At 42.1% G+C, this 20,147-nt stretch overlaps 1 protein-coding gene across 3 annotated transcripts in view; it reads left to right on the top strand.

Annotated features, from left to right (window-relative positions):
* ADAMTSL1 (ADAMTS like 1) overlaps nt 1-20,147 on the top strand; it is a 468,821-nt gene that overhangs the window by 356,618 nt on the left and 92,056 nt on the right. For all 3 annotated transcript variants that reach the window (XM_054186241.1, XM_054186242.1, XM_054186243.1), the window contains 3 exons: nt 10,841-10,891; nt 14,915-15,119; nt 16,389-16,536. In XM_054186241.1, coding sequence (XP_054042216.1) covers nt 10,841-10,891; nt 14,915-15,119; nt 16,389-16,536 — 404 coding nt within the window. The remainder of the gene's footprint in view (nt 1-10,840; nt 10,892-14,914; nt 15,120-16,388; nt 16,537-20,147) is intronic.

Genomic DNA, 20,147 nt, shown 5'->3' with positions numbered 1-20,147 from the left:
GTTCATCCAAGAGTTTCAACACCCAGAGACCTGACAGAATTCTCAGATATCCACAGTTTATGAAGTCCTCCAGCAAAATTCCAAACTCCTCTGCCCCTCAAAAAAGATTTTCTTTTGACATTCTCACTTAACTGTCCACACTGAGGGGTGGTGGAGGCAGGTATAAGCACAAAGAAACTTAAATTTAAATAAAATTGTACTTTTTAGTTGTTAATTTTTAACTAATCTAAAAAGAGCGATGAAGTACAAGTAAAAGCACATGTAAAAGCAAAAGGCTGCTAGGATATTATGGCAATTCAGAGGAACCCCAGGTAGCAAGAAGTCCCCAGTATACTTCATGATGTGGAAGTGTATACAATTTCCTGGGCAACAGCGCAAGACGTGTATGATAACTTTTATATATTTCCTTTAAAAGAAGATGAGTTAGTATTGGGTAAATATGCAGGATTAAAAGGGCAACATAAACATAGAATATCCTCTTAATCAGTAACAGAGGTCTCCTTACTTTATTACCAATTGGCAGCTGAGGCAGGAAATTGCCAAACACATACTTTTTTGCTTGTTATCGCCTTCCCTAAAGGTATTATATTAGATAGCAATTATAATCCAAGTATCACAGCAGTGCAGCGTTCCCATTTTCACTACATTCTTTCTGGAAGGTGAACAAAACTGGAGTGCTGGTATGATCCTGAAAAGACGAGCTGGGCTTTCTGATTTACACAGTAGCAGCCATAGATGTCCAGTGATGAGAGGGGGCTGAGACACAATGACTCATTTATTGTTATTGCCCTCAACTGGGACATATGGTAGATTTAAACTTTGTTTTGAATATTCTTTCACATAAAATATCCCATAGTTACCACAGATAAGTAGGCTTTTTGACAACACCCCAGCTTTTTGCATGGATGTGGGACACTGGTCATGACAATGCCCTTTCCTGATCTCTGCCTCAGGCAAATGGTCATTTCTGTTGATTTGCATTTTTACTTAAGTTCTTAATTTGTTACAGAGGGGTTGAGAAAGCCTTTCTGCCTTGCAGTGTTCTCTGAACCTTGGTTGCCTCTGATTGCTGGGTCTGGTCTCAATTTCCACAGAAAATCATGTGTGTATGAATTATCCTAAAGACAGCAAGAGAAAACCATTCCAGGGGAAGATGAGACATGAAGGTTTTAGCCATCAAAGCAGAAGGGAGAACAAGCGTTTTCCATCAGCATGGTTAAAGTTGCATGAGCTGGAAAAGTGAGACTGGTATTAGCAAAAAGTAATCTGCCTGTGAACGAGAGACCCCAGTCAACAAACATCAGTCATTCCAACTGCATATTTATAGAGGGTGATTTTTGGACAGTTCAGAATTTACCAAGGAACTACCAAGGTTGCTGGAGAAATGAGCTGAAATGATGCATTATGCATGAAAAAAGGCAGGGAGAAGTTTACGAGGCCAAAATCAATTCAGAACAGCAGGAAAGGAGACACCAGGTAAGTTTTCAGGAAGGCTGAATTGAATAGAAATGGCAGTACGTATGCCTCCAGATACAGGAGTTGTAGACGGAGAAGGAGCTGATTGCAGCGGCAGTGTTCTGGTAGTCATAATCGGGGTCACCTGAGTTCAAGAGCAGGATAAAGATGAGCTGCAGATACTCCTAAGGCTTAAAGAGGCAATTTTCTTAAGACAAATAGACAAAACCTGGAATTTTTGGGCAGGGTAAAAGGCATTTAAATTAAGCTAGAAAATTATTTTGTCAGAACAGGCAGGGAGGGTGGGCCAGGAAGCATCCGTCAAAGTGTTAAAAGATGTGAATAGCAGAGCAAATTCAGCTCTAAGGAGACAGTTCATATGAAAGAAGGACAGAAAGAAAGGCAGGAAGGAGCTGTCAGGATGCATCAGATAACAAACTGTAAGGTGGGAAAGTAGTTCTTGTACTGCTATGAGTATCAAATACAAATATCTGTCTGCCCAAGATAAAGTTACAGGAAATGTAGTCTATTTAAGTCCTAGAAAAGACCGATACTGCAGCAAGTAATAAAATGGTCACAGAAATTTTCACTGGATATTCAGTTGTTAACGTTTAGTAGTGGGAAATAACAACAAATTTCCACCTTTTTATCGAACACTGCTCATCCAAACCATCATAAAATATTAAACTGGATAAAAAAGGGAGAAGATTTTTAGAAGCATTACAGTCATTCTCCAGAAAACAAGTACATTTACTACTTCCAATTGATAACACCCACTTCAAGCCCTCTAAAGAGATTAATTTTTAGCAGTCTGTGGCAATGATAAGTAAACCATATGTTTCTTAGAATTTGAAATCTGTACACCATGAACAAGTCATTTATTATGAAGGTAGCATACTGTGGTGCTGAATAGATATGCTGTCTAAAGTGTGAGTTTTTCCTGGAGGTTGACACAGAAGGACAGCTTTCTCAGCAGTCCTTGTGTTTTTAAGTAGGTTATTTAAGTATCCACTGACATTCCATTTAAAAATATTTAGGTAGGGGACATTGGCTTTTACCAATCCATAAAGTACTAGGACCATATAAAAGGATATATAAATACAAAATACATGGTCATTCTTCAAGTTACACAATGGTAGAGTGTAATGTGATAAGATGATCACAATACTATCTATATCTCAGGATTAAGCATGGTGGTCCAGAAACCATAAATGTAACTCATATTGGTAGCTTAACTGAGAATTACGATACTCGCTAACTGCAAAAGTAGGCATTCAAAAGCCAACGTTGCACATACCTGTGGTGTTACTGTAGATGTCATCTACCCCAGCTCTGAATGGAAATAGTGATAGTTTTACAGAGTAACACAAGGGAAACGTTAACAGGTACCATCTGATAGTAAGCGACCCTCTTCTGAGAGGTATGTAGAGAGGCGTTTTCCGACCTGATGCACTCTCTAGGGAGGTGTGCAGCCTACCGGGCGCTCATGTCAGGGATGTCACTAAGAGACTACCAAACCTCATACAGTCCTCTGATTATTATCTGCTGTTGTTGTTTCACATGGACACCAGTGATACAGCCAGGAGCAGCCTGAGGAATATCAAGAAGGATTATAGAGCTCTGGGAGCAGCAGTCAGGGACTCTGGTGTGCAGGTAGTTTTTTCATCAGTCCTCACGGTCAAAGGAAAGTGGGTTGATAGGGAAATCGAATCTGGCACATCAACAAATGGCTACAGGACTGGTGCCACAGACAGAGGTTTGGCTACTTAGACCACGGGACTCGCCTTGAGAAACCTGGTCTGCTGGGGCGTGATGGGGTCCACTTGTCAGAGAAGCGGAAGAGCATCTTTGGTCAGACGCTTGCCAAGCTCATGAAGAGGGCTTTAAACTAGAGCTGCTGGGGGAGGGGAACCTCAGTCCATCCCACTCCTACCAGTATGATGCCAATGCCAGTAACAGATACCCAGAGCCCCAATAAGGGTTACAAGTCAACAGGAGGGCATCTGGAGTGCAGCACAAAGGAATACCAGCCACTCCATACAGTAAGTTAGCTTCACTGGGGCCCCAACTACAGTGCCTGTATGCAAATGCACGTAGCATAGGGAGTAAACAGGAGGAGTTAGAGATGTGCAGATGCCTGCAGGACTATGATCTTATTGGCATCATGGAGATGTGGTGGGATGGCTTCTGTGACTGGAGTTTTGGAATCCAGCCTGGTAACAGGTTCTTTAGGAAGGACAGGCAGCAGAGATGAGGAGGAGGTATCACCCTCTATGTCAATGGCCAGCTGCAGTGCATGGAGTTCTGCTTGCATGGGGATGGATGAGGAGCCAACTGAGAGCAGCTCAGGTCAGGATTAAAGGGGGGGTAGGGACAGGTGACATTACAGTGGGGATCTGCTGCAGGCCACCCGACCAGGAAGACCGAGTGGATGAGGCCCTCTATAGACAGATAGGAGTAGCCTCATGTTCACAAGCCCTGGTCCTCATGGGGGACTGCAACCACCCTGACACCTGTTGGAGCGAAAACACAGCAGGAAATAAGCAACCCAGGAAGTTCCTGGAATGCTTTCTTCTAGTGATAGAGGAGCCAATGAGGAGAAGTGCCATGCTGGGCCCTGTTCTCACCAACAAGGAGGAGCTGGTGGGGAATGTGAAGATCAAGGGCAGCCTTAGCTGCAGTGACCATGAGATGGTGGAGTTCAAGATCCTTAGGGCAGCAAGGAGGGTGCTCACTAACCTGGAATTCAGGAGAGCAGACTTTGGCCTCTTCAGGGATCTGCTTGGTAGAGTACTGTGGGATAAAGCCCTGAGGAGAAGAGGGGACCAAGAAAGCTGGCTAACATTCAAGGATCACCTCCTCCAGGCTCAGGAGTGATGTATGCCAACAAAGAGGAAGTCAGGCAAAAACATCAAAAGGCCTGCATGGATGAACAAGGAGCTCCTGGAGAAATTCAAACTCAAAAAGGAAGCCTACAGAGGGTGAAAGGAATCAAGGACAGGTAGCCTGTGAGGAATACAGAGAAATTGTCAGAGCAGCCAGGGATCAGGTTAGGAAAGCTAAAGCCCTGATAGAATTAAATCTGGCTAGGGACATCAAGGACAACAAGAAAAGCTTCTATAGGTATGTCAGTGATAAAAGGAAGACTAAGAAAAACGTGGGCCCTCTCTGGAAGGAAACAGGAGACATGGTCACCTGGAATATGGAGAAGGTTGAGGTACTCAATGCCTTTTTTCCTTCAGTCTTCACCAGCAAGTGCTCTAGCCACACTGCCCAAGTCACAGAAGGCAAAGGCAGGCACTGAGAGAACGAGGTACTGCCCACTGTAGAAGAAGACCACATTCGAGACCATCTAAGGAACCTGAAGCTGCGCAAGTTCATGGGACCTGATGAGATCCATTTGTGAGTCCTAAGGGAACTGGTGCCTGAAGTTTCTAAGCCACTGTCCATCATATTTGAGAAGTTGTGGCAGTCCAGTGAAGTTTTCACCAACTGGAAACGGGGAAACATAACCCCCATTTTTAAAAAGGGAAAAAAGGAAGACCTGGGGAACTACAGGCCAGTCTGTCTCACTTCTGTGCCCAGCAAGATCATGGAGCAGATCCTCCTGGAAAGTCTGCTAAGGACCATGGAAAATAAGGAGGTGATTGGTGACAGCCAACACGGCTTCACTAAGGGCAAATTGTGTCTGACAAATGTGGTGGCCTTCTATGACAGCGTTACAGCATTGTTAGATTAGAGAGTAGCACACAACATCGTGTATCTAAATTGGAGAGCCATGGATTTGTCTGATGGACCACTTGGTGGGTAAGGAATTGGCTGGATGGCCACACTCAAAGAGTTGCATTCAACAGCTCCATTTCCAAGTGGCAACCAGTGACAAGTGTCATTCCTCAGGGGTCGGTATTGGGACCAGTGCTGTTTAACATCTTTGTCAGAGACATGGACAGTGGGATTAAGTGCACCCTCAGCAAGTTTGCTGATGACACCAAGCTGTGTGTCATGGTCAACATGCAGGAGGGAGGGATGCCATCCAGAGGGACCTGAAAAGGCTTGAGAGGTGTGCCCGTGCGAACCTCATGAAGTTCAACAAAGCCAAGTGCAAAGTACTGCACATGGGTTGGGGCAATTCCAAGTATAAATACAGGCTGGACAGAGAATGGATTGCAAGCAGCCTTGAGGAGAAGGACTTGGGGTTGCTGGTTGATGAGAAGCAATGTGCTTCATGAGTCAGCAATGTGCACTTCCAGAAAGCCAACTGCATCCTGGGCTGCATCAAAAGAAGTGTAATCAGAAGGTCAAGGGAGGGAGGTGATTCTACCCCTCTACTCTGCTCTTGTGAGACCCCACCTGGAGTACTGCATCCAGCTCTGGAGATCCCAACATAAGGAGGACATAGAGCTGTTGGAGCGGGTCCAGAGGAAGGCCACAAAGATTATAAGAAGGCTGGAGCACCTATGCTATGAGGACAGCCTGAGAGAGTTGGGGTTGTTCAGCCTAGAGAAGAGAAGGCTCTGGGGAGACTTCATAGAAGCCTTCCAGTACTCACAGGAGAGATGGGGAGGGATTCATTATCTGGGAGTGTAGAGGTAGGACGAAGGATAATGGTTCTAAACTGAAAGAGGGTAGATTTAGATTAGGTATTAGGAAGAAATTTTTCACTGTGAGGGTGGTGAGACACTGGAACAGGTTGCCCAGAGAGGTGGTGGAGGCCCCATCCCTGGAATTGTTCAAGGCCAGGCTGGATGGAGCTTTGAGCAGGCTGGTCTAGTGGGAGGTGTCCCTGCCCATGGCAGGGGGGTTGGAACTAGATGATCTTTAAGGTCCCTTCCAACTCTAACCATTATATGATTCTATGTGTGGGCATCAATACCTGTTTTTCAGGGCAGAAAGCGTTCTTGTAGCACAAGGTGATAAGGTCACACTGTGGCATCTTCACAGAGCAGTGTGAGAGGAAGGTGCAGTATCACACACTGCCTTAGTGTTAGATTTGTAGTGTTAAATGAGACTTTTTCACAAGCCTGTTTTCTGTCCAGTGATAAACATGGCTCTCAGGGAGATGGTGGCTTAGATGCTAAAATCTTGTCTTTTGTGATGAACTTTTCAGGTCTTCCAAGTGTTTTCTTTCACTTAATGAATTAGCCGTCCACAGCCAATTTAAGATGCTTCAAATTTTTATTATTATTTGCTGATTGCTATTAATATCATAGACATACTTTGGACCATTGTTTAGATGGCATAGTCTCTGACACACAGATCACTTACTCTCAAGTCCAATAGATTTCAGCAAAGGTCTAAATCTTCGCTGTGCGAGTCCCCAACAGGAAAGAGGTGTAACAGCTCCAGCCGTCTGGGAATGTGGGCAGCCCTGTGGCTGCAGCACTGTGGTTAGGAAACCCCCAGGAAAACAGAGGCCACAGCAGAAGTGAAGGCTGTGAGCCAAAGGCATATGAGTGTCCTGCGGAGGCTGGGCACGGCAGGGACACTAGCGTGGGAGCGACAGGCGCCTCTACCCACTCCCAGCCTCAGCACATCGTACCCATGCAGGGTCACACCACCCTGAGGCACCTCCGGGGGAGTTGCCCTTTCTCTCTGCTTGGCTCTTCTCTCAGCTCTAGCTCCCGTGCCCCTGCTCTGCTCAGCAGGTGCCCAACCCATCCTGTGGCAGGAAGGTCTGGCACCTTGTCGTCAGGGAGCTACAGGAGAAAGGCATTCACGCCTGCCATTCGTGCTAAGGGCGTAGCTTAAGGAAGAAAAGGAGCTACCAGGGAAGATGACACCAAACACGACTTTCAAGGAATGTGGCTGCGGGCACCCATCCCAGGGGAAAGCTGAACGCTTGCAGCGATGGCAGACCTGTGTGCGGCACACCCACCTCTGGCATGTGCAGCTCCTGCTCCAGCTGGACACGTGCCTTGGAAGCGCAACTGGGCTGAAGCTGCCAGCACTCAGGAGGAAGACAAACCAATCTGCAGAGTATAGGACACAACTTGTTGGTCTGAAATGCATAGATTTCAGACATATGAGACACAACAAATCTTCAAAATAATTTGCTTTGTGCTGCCGCTCCTGCCGAAGCAGGTTTGCTCTAGGTATTGTGTGAATGAGTCCTGTTAGCTGCTCCCACATCAACCAGAAATCTCAGTGCAAATAATGATTATTATTTGTTCTGTTCATTTAGCACACCATCCCCTTTACATTGTCTGAGTAATGTACAGTGAGCAAAGCCCATAAGCTAGATCTCTTCCATCTTTTTATAGCAGTATGATGGACTGATAAACTAATGGAATTTAAACCACTTTGTCCAGTCAAAAAGTGCAGGATTCACCAAAGTAATCTTGAAGATGTTTCTTAAATAGTTCACTTAGGCTTGTTTTTTTTGTGGAACACACAAAAACCCCACACGACTAGCTAAGAAAGGTGCAGTTGCCGTGAATGGGGAAATAACCATCTGCTGTCCTTGGCTTGTATCAGAAGTAGTGTGGCCAGTAGCACTAGGGAAGTGATCATCCCCCTGTGTTCAGTTTTGGGCCCCTCACTACAGGAGGGTTGTTGAGGTGCTGGAGCATGTTCAGAGAAGGGCAACAAAGATGATGAAGGGTCTAGAGAGCAAGTCTTACGAGGAGGGGTTGTTTAGCCTGGAGAAAAGGATGCTGAGGGGAGACCTCACTGCTCTCTACAACTACCTAAAAGGAGGTTCTAGCGAGGTGGGAGTCGGTCTCTTTTCCCAAGTAACAAGTGATAGGATGAGAGGAAATGGCCTCAGATTTTGCCAGGGGAGGTTTAGATTGGATATTAGGAAAAACTTCTTTGCCGAAAGGGTTGTCAAGCATTGGAACAGGCTGCCCGGGGAAGTGGTTGAGTGGCCATCCCTGAAGATATTTAAAAGACATGCAGATGTAGTGCTTAGGACATGGTTTAGTGGTGGACTTGGTAGTGCTAGGCTAACGGTTGGGCTTGATGACCTTAAAGGTCTCTTCCAACAGAAACGATTCTATGATTTTATGATCTTCAAGCTGATTTTTAAAGTAATAAATTATTCCATTGTGTATTATTGTGGGGATCTTTTTCCTCACCATGTCCATGACTCTTACATTGCTGGGGATCATTATCCTGCCATAACAGAACGAGAGCCTTTGGCAGCCCCTCACATATGCACAAGGACAGTGTAATAATTCTGTGGAGCTCTATACTATTTACAGAAGTGCAATTTTTGTATGCAAAATTCTTTGAGGGTCAAACCTTTCCAATGACAATATTAATCTAGTGCTTTGTAAATGTTATTTAATCTTCATAACAGTGTTTGGATGTCACATGGTTATTTCAATTGGAATGGCCTTGGATATTATGCATTCTAATACACGTAGACCTGGATTATGCATACAGACCATGTTTATTAGAAAGAAAACATTTCTCACTGCAATGAGTGAGAAATGTTTTGAAATCTGTTTCTTTCTTAGGAAGTAGATGCTTTTATAATATAATTGTTTCATTTATGAACTTGGTATATTAATCTTTTTTCCAACCACTCCTCAGCAAGCCAAAGAGCTGGAAAGTGCAAAAGCCTCCAGAGTGGAACTTCAGCAGCAGTGGTAGAACAGTCAGGAAACCAGCAGAGATTCCCAAAAGCATGAGCAAAAAATACTCAGAAAAAATCCCCTTCCATCTTCTTAAACTTCTAGTACACAATTTCTCAAACTTCTCCAGGCATTTGCCCATCAAGCTACATCTGAAAAGACTTGTTCATTGGCCATATTCTAAATGACCCATTTGTCTTACCCAAAGTTTCCCAGTGGCAGAACTGCCTCTCCTAGATGTTTAGATTTTTGTGGAGATGGGCAGCCCTCCGAAGATGCAAATATACACACTCGAGCAGAGGGCTCCAGTAACTGCAGAGGCTGCTAATCTTAGAGGGAGCTGTCTAGTCCCCATCACACACTCCCAGGGCTCCAGCGTCTTCCCGTGCTTTAGCTGGAAAATTCCAGCACGCTGACCTGGCGCTGACTCCTTGCTGTGAAAACACAATGGGATCCATTCTCCTATCGTGGACCAGCTATGCACATAAAAACCCTGTTGACTGAAAGGAGAATAGACCCCTTTAGCCTTGGCATGACAAGACTCCTTTGAATGCTTACAGCATTTTTCAGTGAAGTGTGTTGAGGATGGAGAATACTTTCTCCCTTCCCCCTCCTTTGCTCCTTCCCCCTCACAGAAATCCGTATCAGCATACCTAGCACCTATCATCCATATAAGGCTCTCAAAAACCACCTTTGTGATTTTCAGTCAGTTTCCTCTCTCCTTAACTTGGCAGGGACACGCTTTTTATTTTGATGCAACTGGCATTCACTCTTTGGTAGTTCTGCCCACCTGCCCCATCCAAGTCCCCTGTTGCAGAGTGGCTTTGATGAAACTGACAGATGAGGTGCTCTGAGATCATCTATTTGATGTTAATAGATATGCCTGATAATTGGGAGACAACACGGGTACAGTCCCTCTGAGTCAGAATCTGTAAAAAGCGCAGACAAAAGATGAAATTTCAAACTAGCAATTCAGTGAGACCCTGTAGTTGCCAACAAGTCAAGTGACATCCATCTCAGACATAACTGGCATGATAATAATTCAGGTAATTTCTAATTTTGATATACACTATTGTCTTCCATAACCTTTAGATGTTATATTATTTAGATATTATACCAATAATACTACAGCAAACCAAGCCAACCAGTCATGACAACACCAAAACCAAACAAAAAAATCAACCTGACATGTTCCTCTTCTCTCCAGCACCTTCTTTACTCCAGAAAAACCCAAATAAAGAGGCAGGTTCTGCAGATGAATGAAATTGGACTGACTTAAGGAGAGACAAGAATTACAGATTTGAATTCCTGGACTGGAATTCCCTGATTTTCTAATCCCGGCCTCTGTAAAAGACATTTTATCCGAAGGGCAGAAACAACCATATAATAACTTAAAAAAGCAGATAGAAGTTCCCCTATTGTCTTTAGTCACTTTGGATCCAAGCTCAAAGAAAGTATTAGGTGTAGAAATATATTTTTTTTAATGGCAGATAGTAACCTCACAAATTTAAATAATATTTGGACAACTTATTTGGATCACTTGTGGTAATGGATCGCTTCTTAGCCAAACAGTGATATATTCATAAGAATAAAGTAGTAATTGTTGGTTTATTCTTTGAATGACTCAGAAACAGCAGGATGGGAGCATATGTTTTATTTTAAATGTGATAGCAACTTGGGTTAAATATCTTGTTTGCTTGGGGTGTTTTGTAATATTGTGTAAAAAAAGTTGTATAAGGTAATCATTTAGTGTTTATTTTATTATGTGTACCTTCTACTCAGAGGGTTGGCATTATTGTTCCTAACAGTGATGGATACAAGCAGATCATGCCCTATGACCTCTACCATCCCCTTCCGCGGTACGTAAAACAGTCAACCAGATGCTAGGATTAACAGATACCTCTCCTTCTTTTTTCTTTTCTATGTATTTCTGCTTGGCTCTCAAACTAAGTTAACAGATGCTGCTTTTCTCTTGCTCTGAACTCCTGCAGATTAACCTAGAGATGTTCAAATGCTAACCTGTTGTTATAAATTATGTTGATGCAGAACTGAAATGATATTCTAGCTGAAGCAGCAATGCAGACTTATTAAGTGTGTGGTCCCTTTCTTTCTCTCTTTCCTTACCCCTCACCCCCACCGCCCCTTTTGACTCACACCTTTCCTTTTCATTCCTTTTACTCATCTCTGAATAGGATAGGTGGCTTTCTAATGAACCATCAGACTTTCTCCCTCTCCCCAGCAGTGCTGCTTCTTGCATGCTTATAAATTGTTAGATTTTGGGTTTAGACAGTATTGGTGTTGTGTTCTGGTCCTGCAAACCCATGCTAATGCCTTCCCCAGGGGCATTAATCCATTGGCTTTTCTAAGAAATCAAAGGTCAGGGGAGGAATAGGATCAAGGCCTGATTTCTATTATTAATTATCTCACAATTAAAATGTCTTTAATGTAAAACTTGAAATTCTTATGGAAATAATCCCATTGGTAATTACCCTTAAAGCCGTGAATAAGACTGGTGCTGATAAAAATGTTTGGTAGTTGAAGGTTCAAAACCTTTTGGTTTTGAAATACTGCCTGGACATGCAATAGTATTGTGCTGTGTTTCCTTCTTCATTAATTTATTGTGTCACGGAGTATGAAATCACAGAAAGAACCCCCTAGGCAACTTGTTAGTCTCATCCTGGTGAGGAAATGACCTGGTGACCATGGTGAGGCCTAATGCAGAGAGCTTTCAGCATCAGTGTGCAAGCGCAGTGCACTCAACGTTCAACAGAGTCTCCATCCAAATCATGGACCCACCCCAAACTGTGAGTGAGATGGCAAGGAGGAGAGCAGGTTGCTTGCCAAGCATTGTGGCTGCCATTTGTGTTGACACAGTTTATCAATGGATCTGTGTCACTCGGGTTAGGCTTTTCTCTTCCCAGCTAAGTGCTTATGGTTACGTACACACAGTCTTTATCACCAAATATTCCTGAGATACGCCTATAAAATATATCCCTGTATCTAATTCCTTTTTTCTGGAAAACATTTCTCTCTGTTCTTTATTTAAAAAAACCCACATACGTACCTCCTGACCTCAAAAATTAAACCTCTGTTAGTAAGGCATATAAAAGCTAGAATATTTATACAGGGTTTAACACTCTAATTTAGAATAAAACAGATTTTATTTCAATTATGTACAAAGGGCATGTACATTGACAAAAGACAGAGAAGAATTTTATATCAGAGGATGATTCAGCAGTACTTAACAGTGGAGAGGCTGTATTTAAGGAAAAAGCATCCTGAGCTGCAGCTAGGCAGTGGCTTTTTTTACTGTTGAAGAAAATCCAAAATAAAGGATCAAAATGCCCTGAGGTATTTGGCTTTCAGTAACACTGAAAGCTAAAAAAAAAAAATCATTCCCTGAACATGATCAAAAGGCTGAGACTGTTTCTCAAGCTGTTCTGGATTATGGTCTCACCCCATAACAGTCCCTTTACATCCACTCTCCCAGCTGCACTATTCTCCTTTAACCCTCCCCTCCATCGATTGCTCAGGCTGCAATTGCTGGCTGGGACCTCGTCCCCCCTTTTCCCCCTCTGCTTTTTTGCTGCTGCTTCCCCTCTTCTTCCTCACCCCATTCCCACATGTGCTCCTATGAACCCATGAACGGGGCTCAGCTCTTCCTCCTTTGCCCCGAGAGGGAAGACACAGACACAATGTCTCTTCTCCAAACCTGAGAGATAGCAGAAGCTGAACAGATCATGAGGCTGGCATGAGACAGGGCCAAGTCAGGGGGTTAAAAATTGTTTTTCATCTGAACCTGCAGAGTTTAGGTAAAAAAAACCCAAAGCAAAACCCCTCAATGAAACCAGAAGGCCCTGGTTGCGTTACCTGTCTGAGACTGGCACCTAATACTAGGGATAGAGGAGAGCAACAAATACTCCAGGAGAAGTGGAGAGCGAATCTGGGAAGGAGTCTTTGCAAGATTTCCCTAGTGCAATCCCTCAACCTTGTGCGCTATCACAAAGAGGGTAAAGTATGGTTCAGCTGTAGTGCTTACTTTTAACGCACCACCAATTCCTTTCACAAATTCCCAATGTTGCACGCTTTGTACCTCGAAAGGAGCTGTGGCACCTGCTACAAGAGCTGTGCAACAGAGAAATTTCCCCTTCCTGTCTTACACTCATACAAACCCAGAGGACCAAGCTGCTTGCCTAGATTTAAGCTGCTTGGTATTGCTGAGGTTGCCTAAGGCATCCGGAAATTTGCCCCAAAGACTCTAGGGAATTCCCTGGTGCCACATCGCTTTCGTGGCTGGGAAAAGCTGCATCAGGCTGGCTACAGCAGTTTCTGCTCTTCATGAGTTTCAGTTTAAGGCCTCTTCATTTAGATTTGTGAATAATGTGAGAAACCTTAGCTGTGTGCTGGGAGACTTGTTCAGCAGAGCCACAGGTAACACATTTGAACTAAAAACATTGCTAAAGTTATCCTTTTGTGACATATGTTGCTTATGCTGAGCCCATGATGATGGATATGGCATCGTGTAAACGTTTCACCACTTCTTAGTGATAAGTCATAGAATTAATCAGTGGCTTTACCATTCATAAACAGCTATTAACTAGCCATTTCACATTGAATTTTATGGCATTTTCAGCCAGTAGCCAAGTGTGGGTAGTGCTTACATGTACTGGAGATAATGAGAAAAAGATGGGTTGATATGATGGAAAATCAGAGGGAAAGATAAGCATTTTTCATATTGTTTAATGATCTTGGAGATCCTGTAATTGTTGCTTAATAAAAATAATTCTTTTAGTTTAAGTGGGAGAAAAAAATCCTTGTCTTTCACTTTTTTTCCATCTTATCTGAAAGAGGAAAGAGATGGGTTTTTTTCTGCAAAAAAACAATTTTTTAAGTCAAAAAATGAAAAATTATGACCAAACCAATTGTTTCAAACATTATTTTGAATGTTCTTATCCAAAGCCCATGTGCCTTTTAAAAAAAATTAAAGATTTTGTGAAATGTTTATAGGTAGATAGAACATGCACAATTTTACACCATCAGGCATGCACAGAATTATGCAGGAATAGCCACATTGGATCATGACGGTGGTCCCAGATCCTCTCTGTGACAATGGCTTGAGTGTAAGTGGAAATACCAGACTATTTTAAGTGGACAGACATGTACACATATAAAACAATACGTACATTATTATATATGCATCACTGTAAAAAAAAGGATTATTCTCATAAGTATGCATAGCTTTTCAGAACATATACATTGTTCTATGGATTTGTTATTATGTTCTCAAATAGCACCTGTAGATGCTATTTCTTAGCTCCTCTCACTCCCTCAACTGTAAGGAAACAAGGCCCATGTAGTTTATCCATCAGAGGCCATGTATCCTATCAGTATAGTCATGTCTTCTTTTTGGTAATTTCCTCCCATCTTTTTTTTCCTCAAAGCAGTTGTTCCCCTAGAAAGAAACACTGCTGTTTCCCTGTATGTTCTTGCTAAAGGAGCATCAGCTTCAGAGCACACTGAGTTTCCAGTGGTTTGTGACAAAGATTCCTCTTAACATAACAAATTGTGAAGATATGATAATCCCATCAATTAAATAAAAGGAATTAAGTTAAAAGTATTTAGAGTTTCTGTGGCAGTAGTCACTGGGATTGTGGGAGAGAGGAGATTTCATATTACTAAAATGTGACTTGAAGCCATGAGAGTGCTTTGCTGTTATGGCCATTTATGAACAAATATATATGATTAATTTTTACTGATGCTAATCTGAAAAATAAACCCTCCTGCAGATAGCAGTTTATAGATTTGGGTGGGTGCAGGTGGGGGTGGGGGCAGCAGGGGTTCCTTTTCCTGATGCCTCTCTGTTTTGGTTCTTTTTACCTCAGATGGGAAAGTACGCCCTGGACTGCCTGTTCCTCATCTTGTGGAGGGGGCATTCAAAGCCGCAGTGTCTCATGTGTGGAAGAAGACATTCAGGGTCATATCAGCCCAGTGGAAGAATGGAAATGCATGTATACTCCAAAGATGCCTGTTGTCCAGCCTTGCAATATATTTGACTGCCCGAAGTGGCTTGCTCAGGAGTGGTCTCCGGTAATCAGCTTAGCTTTGTTGGTTTTGTATTTGCCACAGTAGGAATATATCTTAAATTATAGTTTAGTGAGCTTGTGGAAGCAGGAACATGCACTACTTTCATTCCTTATTCCTTATTACCATGACCTTTGTTTTAAATTATGCTATTTGTCTAACTGCAAAGTAAATACTCAGGATTAATGTATTAATAACATTAACGTGATTAAGGAGAATGATGGAAAAATAAATCAGATCTTTAATTAGTGACCTTCTACTAATAATAGATTGCGAACATAAATGAAATGCGCGAAACAAAACCAGTAAGCACATAATGGTATATCTTTATTACAACTTGTCAGCTATAAATTGAATATCAAGAATTGCTGAGAAATTTCCAGAAATACATGGTCATAAATGACTCTGCTCTTTGATGGTTGTAGTTGTCTGTTCCTGACTCACCTTTCCTTCTGTATGAAAGTAAATGTCTTTGAAATGTCATTCTACAAAAGTAAAAAAGTACCTTGATTTTGTACATACAGACTGAATCTTGAATGTAGTTTCTCACCAGCCCAGTTTCTCAACAAGTAAAATGGGTTTTAGAAGCTAAGCTAGCTCACCCACAGGTGAGGTATTCTTGACTGATTGCAAAGTGTTTGGTGATTTCCAGATGAAAACTGCTATCCAAGAGCAAAGTAATGTTGGTAGTATCCGTAGCCTTCCCCACTCGTTGGTAGTTTTGATCCTCTCCCATGCAGCCACTTCTGTACAGGGCGGGAAATTGATATTCCTTACCAAAAATAAATGAAAAAACACTTAAGAAAGTGTCTGAGGGAAGAAAGTCCAAATAGTTTCCCATTCTGTTTGGTGCCATGTTCCAAAATAGCTGAGTGTCACCCCTGTTAACCCATAAGCCCCAGTACTTTGTCCAAGCAAAGCGGAGTGGCTCCAGATGAAACTGACAGGGTGTTGCTGAGCATAGCCAATATGGGATGGATGGCCACAAGCCAAGTAGCCACTGCTGAGAAACTGGCACTGCAAGAGAAATACAGAGGCAAAATGTTCAAAGCAAGTAAATGTGCAAAGCAAAAAGGCAAAAATTTATGTCAATTTTATACCTTATCCATAACTACCAAATATTATGAATGATTTATGTTCAAGGTTGAGTGTTTCTGCATCATATTTTGCTCTCTGATGTACACATATTTCTATTGCATATTCGCCTTTTATCTATCACCCCTGTGACATACCACACACAGCTTTTTTTTTTTTTTTTCTTTTTTTTTTCCCCAGTGCACCGTGACGTGTGGACAAGGACTCAGGTACCGTGTGGTCCTTTGCATTGATCACAGGGGGATGCATACAGGAGGCTGTAGTCCTAAAACAAAGCCACACATAAAAGAAGAGTGCATCGTACCCACTCCCTGCTACAAACCCAAAGGTAATGGGGCAGAAGGATTCTCATAAATTTTCTGAGCTCTTCCATGTTGACCAGTTTTGTTTTTAGTGCTGGTAGCACTGTTTCCACCTGCGCTGAGTTGTGAATTTACACCTTTAATGCCTGCTGCTCCTATTCCAGTCTGCCCGCTAGCAATCGGGAGTGAATGCTGGCCCCTTCCTCTTTCTTACAAGCTCTGGGGTTTTCACTGTTAATTTGTGATCCAGCAGAATAAAGCAATGCAAATGTAAATTTGATCATAGTCTAAGTAGGTTTGGCCCCACTGATTGTGTCTGGGCTAAATTTGCCCTATTTTTATAAGGAATTAATGATATAAATAATATCTATGGTAGATAAATGTAACCATAATTTTAAAGTGCCTTTTCATAACTTGGAGCTTGAAATCAGTCAGAAGCAAGCATTGTGTATCCCAACATGAGGTTCCTCTCACTAGCAAGGCTGCAAAATTTTGCAGACTGTTAGAGTTGAAGCATTTTATAGCAAGGAGTACTCATGATTTGTATAGAAATGTTTTCTCGACTTGGGCCTCAGACAGAATGATACTGGGATAAATCCCCCATGTTTTTGTTGAGAGAAGGAGAATATATTTCTGCAGCTCTTTGGATGTTCTTATGAGGTGGGAATGTTAAAAAAAGTCTTGGAGGCTGGATTGGATTAATGAGCAGTGGCCAGGTGCAGCAGACACAGGTATTTGACCATTTCCACAGGTATATGAGCGTGCATGTCTTTGTGTGTGTATTCAGCTCTGTTGACACAACCTCTGTGTCTGTATGCTGACTAACTTATGGAAACTTCTGGGCTACAGCAATGCGGGTGAGCTGAATTTTCCTAAACTGGAGACTTCAGCCCCACCATAAGAGGGTATCAATTCCTTTTAAAAAATGAATTGCTATCCTGATACATATGAATAGCATCCGTGACCTTGTGCTGATCCAAGATGGAACAGTAGAATTTTGAATTTTAATTTCTGCAAGTTCACCCTCCAGGATGAAAAAAAAAGGCCCTGTGACTGTGATAGCATGACTCTGAGCCTCATATGGAGATTCAGTAGATTTGGGCTCAGTCAGTCAGCTGGTTTTATGGGGCTTTATGGGTTGTTTTTATGGGGCTTTATGTGTTTATGGTGTTCAGAGCTCAGGTAAAGCAAGATCCTGTCTGCCTGTAAGCAAAATGCAGTAAAACACAAAAAAATCAGATGTTGCAAACCACCCACAACTGACTTCTGCCTAGGGAACCTGAGAAGGGTGGAAGACCAGCTAGGAAAGCTTTGCTTGCCTGCATCTGTCAAGAAGTCTCTTCCGATGGAACAAAGTAAATTCCTCTTTGCTGGAAGCCCACTCTTGCACAGGAGTGGCATCTTTACCCTGGATAAACCCTTATGCTGCCCTTTGCAGCACATACATGATTAATTTCTCATTGTAGGCAGTTATTTCTTCCTTCCATTTTTTCCCATGGGATGGAAACTCCTACACTAAGTGTACTGTTTTGCTTGCATTTAATTTTAGTCCTCATCTCAGTTCTGCAACGCTCTTACAGTAGTCCCTCCATAATGCAAGCGGGAATGTTTGAAGTCCCATGTACCTGAAGCTGAATCATGTTCTCAGAAGAGAGTTGAACCAGGTGTTATACAGACGTCTTTTCAAATCCAAAATATTTTATTTATGTGCTGGAAGTTTGTCCTTTTTATTTCACAAATCTAGAGTTAAAAATTTAAACCAGTAGGTATAGTGCTTTCCTCTATTGGATGTTTTAGTCTTAGCCTGCTTTTTCCTTCTGGTTCTGGATTAACATAAAGCAGAAAAACAATCTTCCTAGCTGACTGAAGTAGCAAGACAAAAAAGTGGAACTCCCTCTCCTTTTAACACACTGTGCTAAGCAGAAATAGAATGCAAATAGTTCATTTAATTTATTTCATTTTTGTTTATTCAAGCACTGAGGCACTTTATCTTACACCAATAATGGAAAAAAAATGTATATCCCTGGATTAAGTAATGATTTTCAGTTTTAATAGGGAAGGTGTCTTCATCTAATACAATTTTCTGTATAGTATGTGATTTACATGTTTTTAGTGGAACTGCTTTTTAAAAGGAGAGAATTTACTTTAACCTCCAAAGGTAAAAATTCCTCCTTAGCTTATGTTAGGAGTGCTTTTTATTCATTTTTTTTGTCAAAGCATACTGTACAACATCAACATTTCTAATCCTCTAACTCATTTTACAGTGTAGATGATAATTAACTGCACCTCTAAAAAGAAAAGTTATTTAAAATGTCACATAACAGGCAATGGTACACAAGAGCTTTTCCTTTTTACAAGCACTTGCATCCAAGCAAAAAAAAGCACAGGAGTAAGATCTGGCTTTCCAAAACCCATAAAACAAGCTGCAGAACATATAAATAGAAATATCTCCAACATATTTTGGATAACAAATGCAGTAAAATATAGATTAAACTAAAAGCCGTGCTGGCAAATATTCATCCTTAAATGGCACTAATAAATATGTTAGTGTAAGAGCTTGGCAAGCTGTTTCTGAGAGAGAGGCATACTAACTCTATTACTGTCCCTTTTTTCCTCCATTAGTAACTCGCTCCAAGGAAATTTGCTTGACTAAAGTTGCAGTAGCTGTGAAATCAAGCTGTAAGTTGTTGTTCCTCTGTGATACAACCGACAGATGGGAAATTTGGTGCACGTATGTGAAAGGTTTGCTGTTGTGCACAACAGAGTCACAGAAAATTCCCCACTACTCTGAATGGCATTAATCTGCTTCCGTTGGCGAGTACAAATCCGTACATTTTATAAACCCAAAATACTTAGGTGATTTGTGAGTGGCAAATAGGTCTGGCCCTGGTTCTCCTTAGTGGTCTGAGTCTCATTCCCTTTTATTCGAGCTTTTTTCCCCTGATCCTAGCCCAGAACATTTTGTTGAAATGCAGACATCCTTCTCAAATTATAGTGCCAAATTTGCTCTTGCTTTATACCCCTGTAGAGCTAAAACAGCTCCACCGCCTTCAGCTCAAACACCCCGCTTTGACACCGCATGAAAGCGGAGTTTGGCTCGCCAAGCGGCGTGGCCCTGCGCTCCCCAGAGCAGAGCAGTTCATTACGCCGTGCGCACATCCTGGAGGGGAAGAAAAGCAGCTCTACTGTTTTCCATCAGAAATGACAGAAAAAGTATCAAGCTCGTTGTTTTGGTTTTTTTTTAAATCCACATAGCCGATGAACTGATAAACTTAAAGTTGAAAAGTATAGTGGGGCCATTTTATTATGGTTTCTCTGTTTTTCTGTGGTATCGCTCATCAAATCAGGGTTTTCTTCCTTTTCATAATCTATCAAAAACAAGCTTAATGTGTCTTCTGAAGTTCTAAAATTTAAGGGTAAACACAGGGGTTTTTATACATTTTGCCTTTGCAGTGTCAATAGAGGCCTGTTACACTTGCAAGACTCTCTCCAAAAATACTTTCCAAAGTCCCTATTTTCACAGCCCAGTTGAATTGTCTGAAAAGTCACTTAATTTGCCTTTCTGGTTTTAAAATGCCATAGCCCTTCTAGCTGCAACAGCAAACTATCTGGCCATATAACCTTCTAAGCGTCATAG

This window comes from Rissa tridactyla, chromosome Z (genome assembly GCF_028500815.1).
Source record: "Rissa tridactyla isolate bRisTri1 chromosome Z, bRisTri1.patW.cur.20221130, whole genome shotgun sequence".
Lineage (NCBI taxonomy): Eukaryota > Metazoa > Chordata > Aves > Charadriiformes > Laridae > Rissa > Rissa tridactyla.
This window is presented reverse-complemented; position numbering and strand designations above follow the sequence as displayed.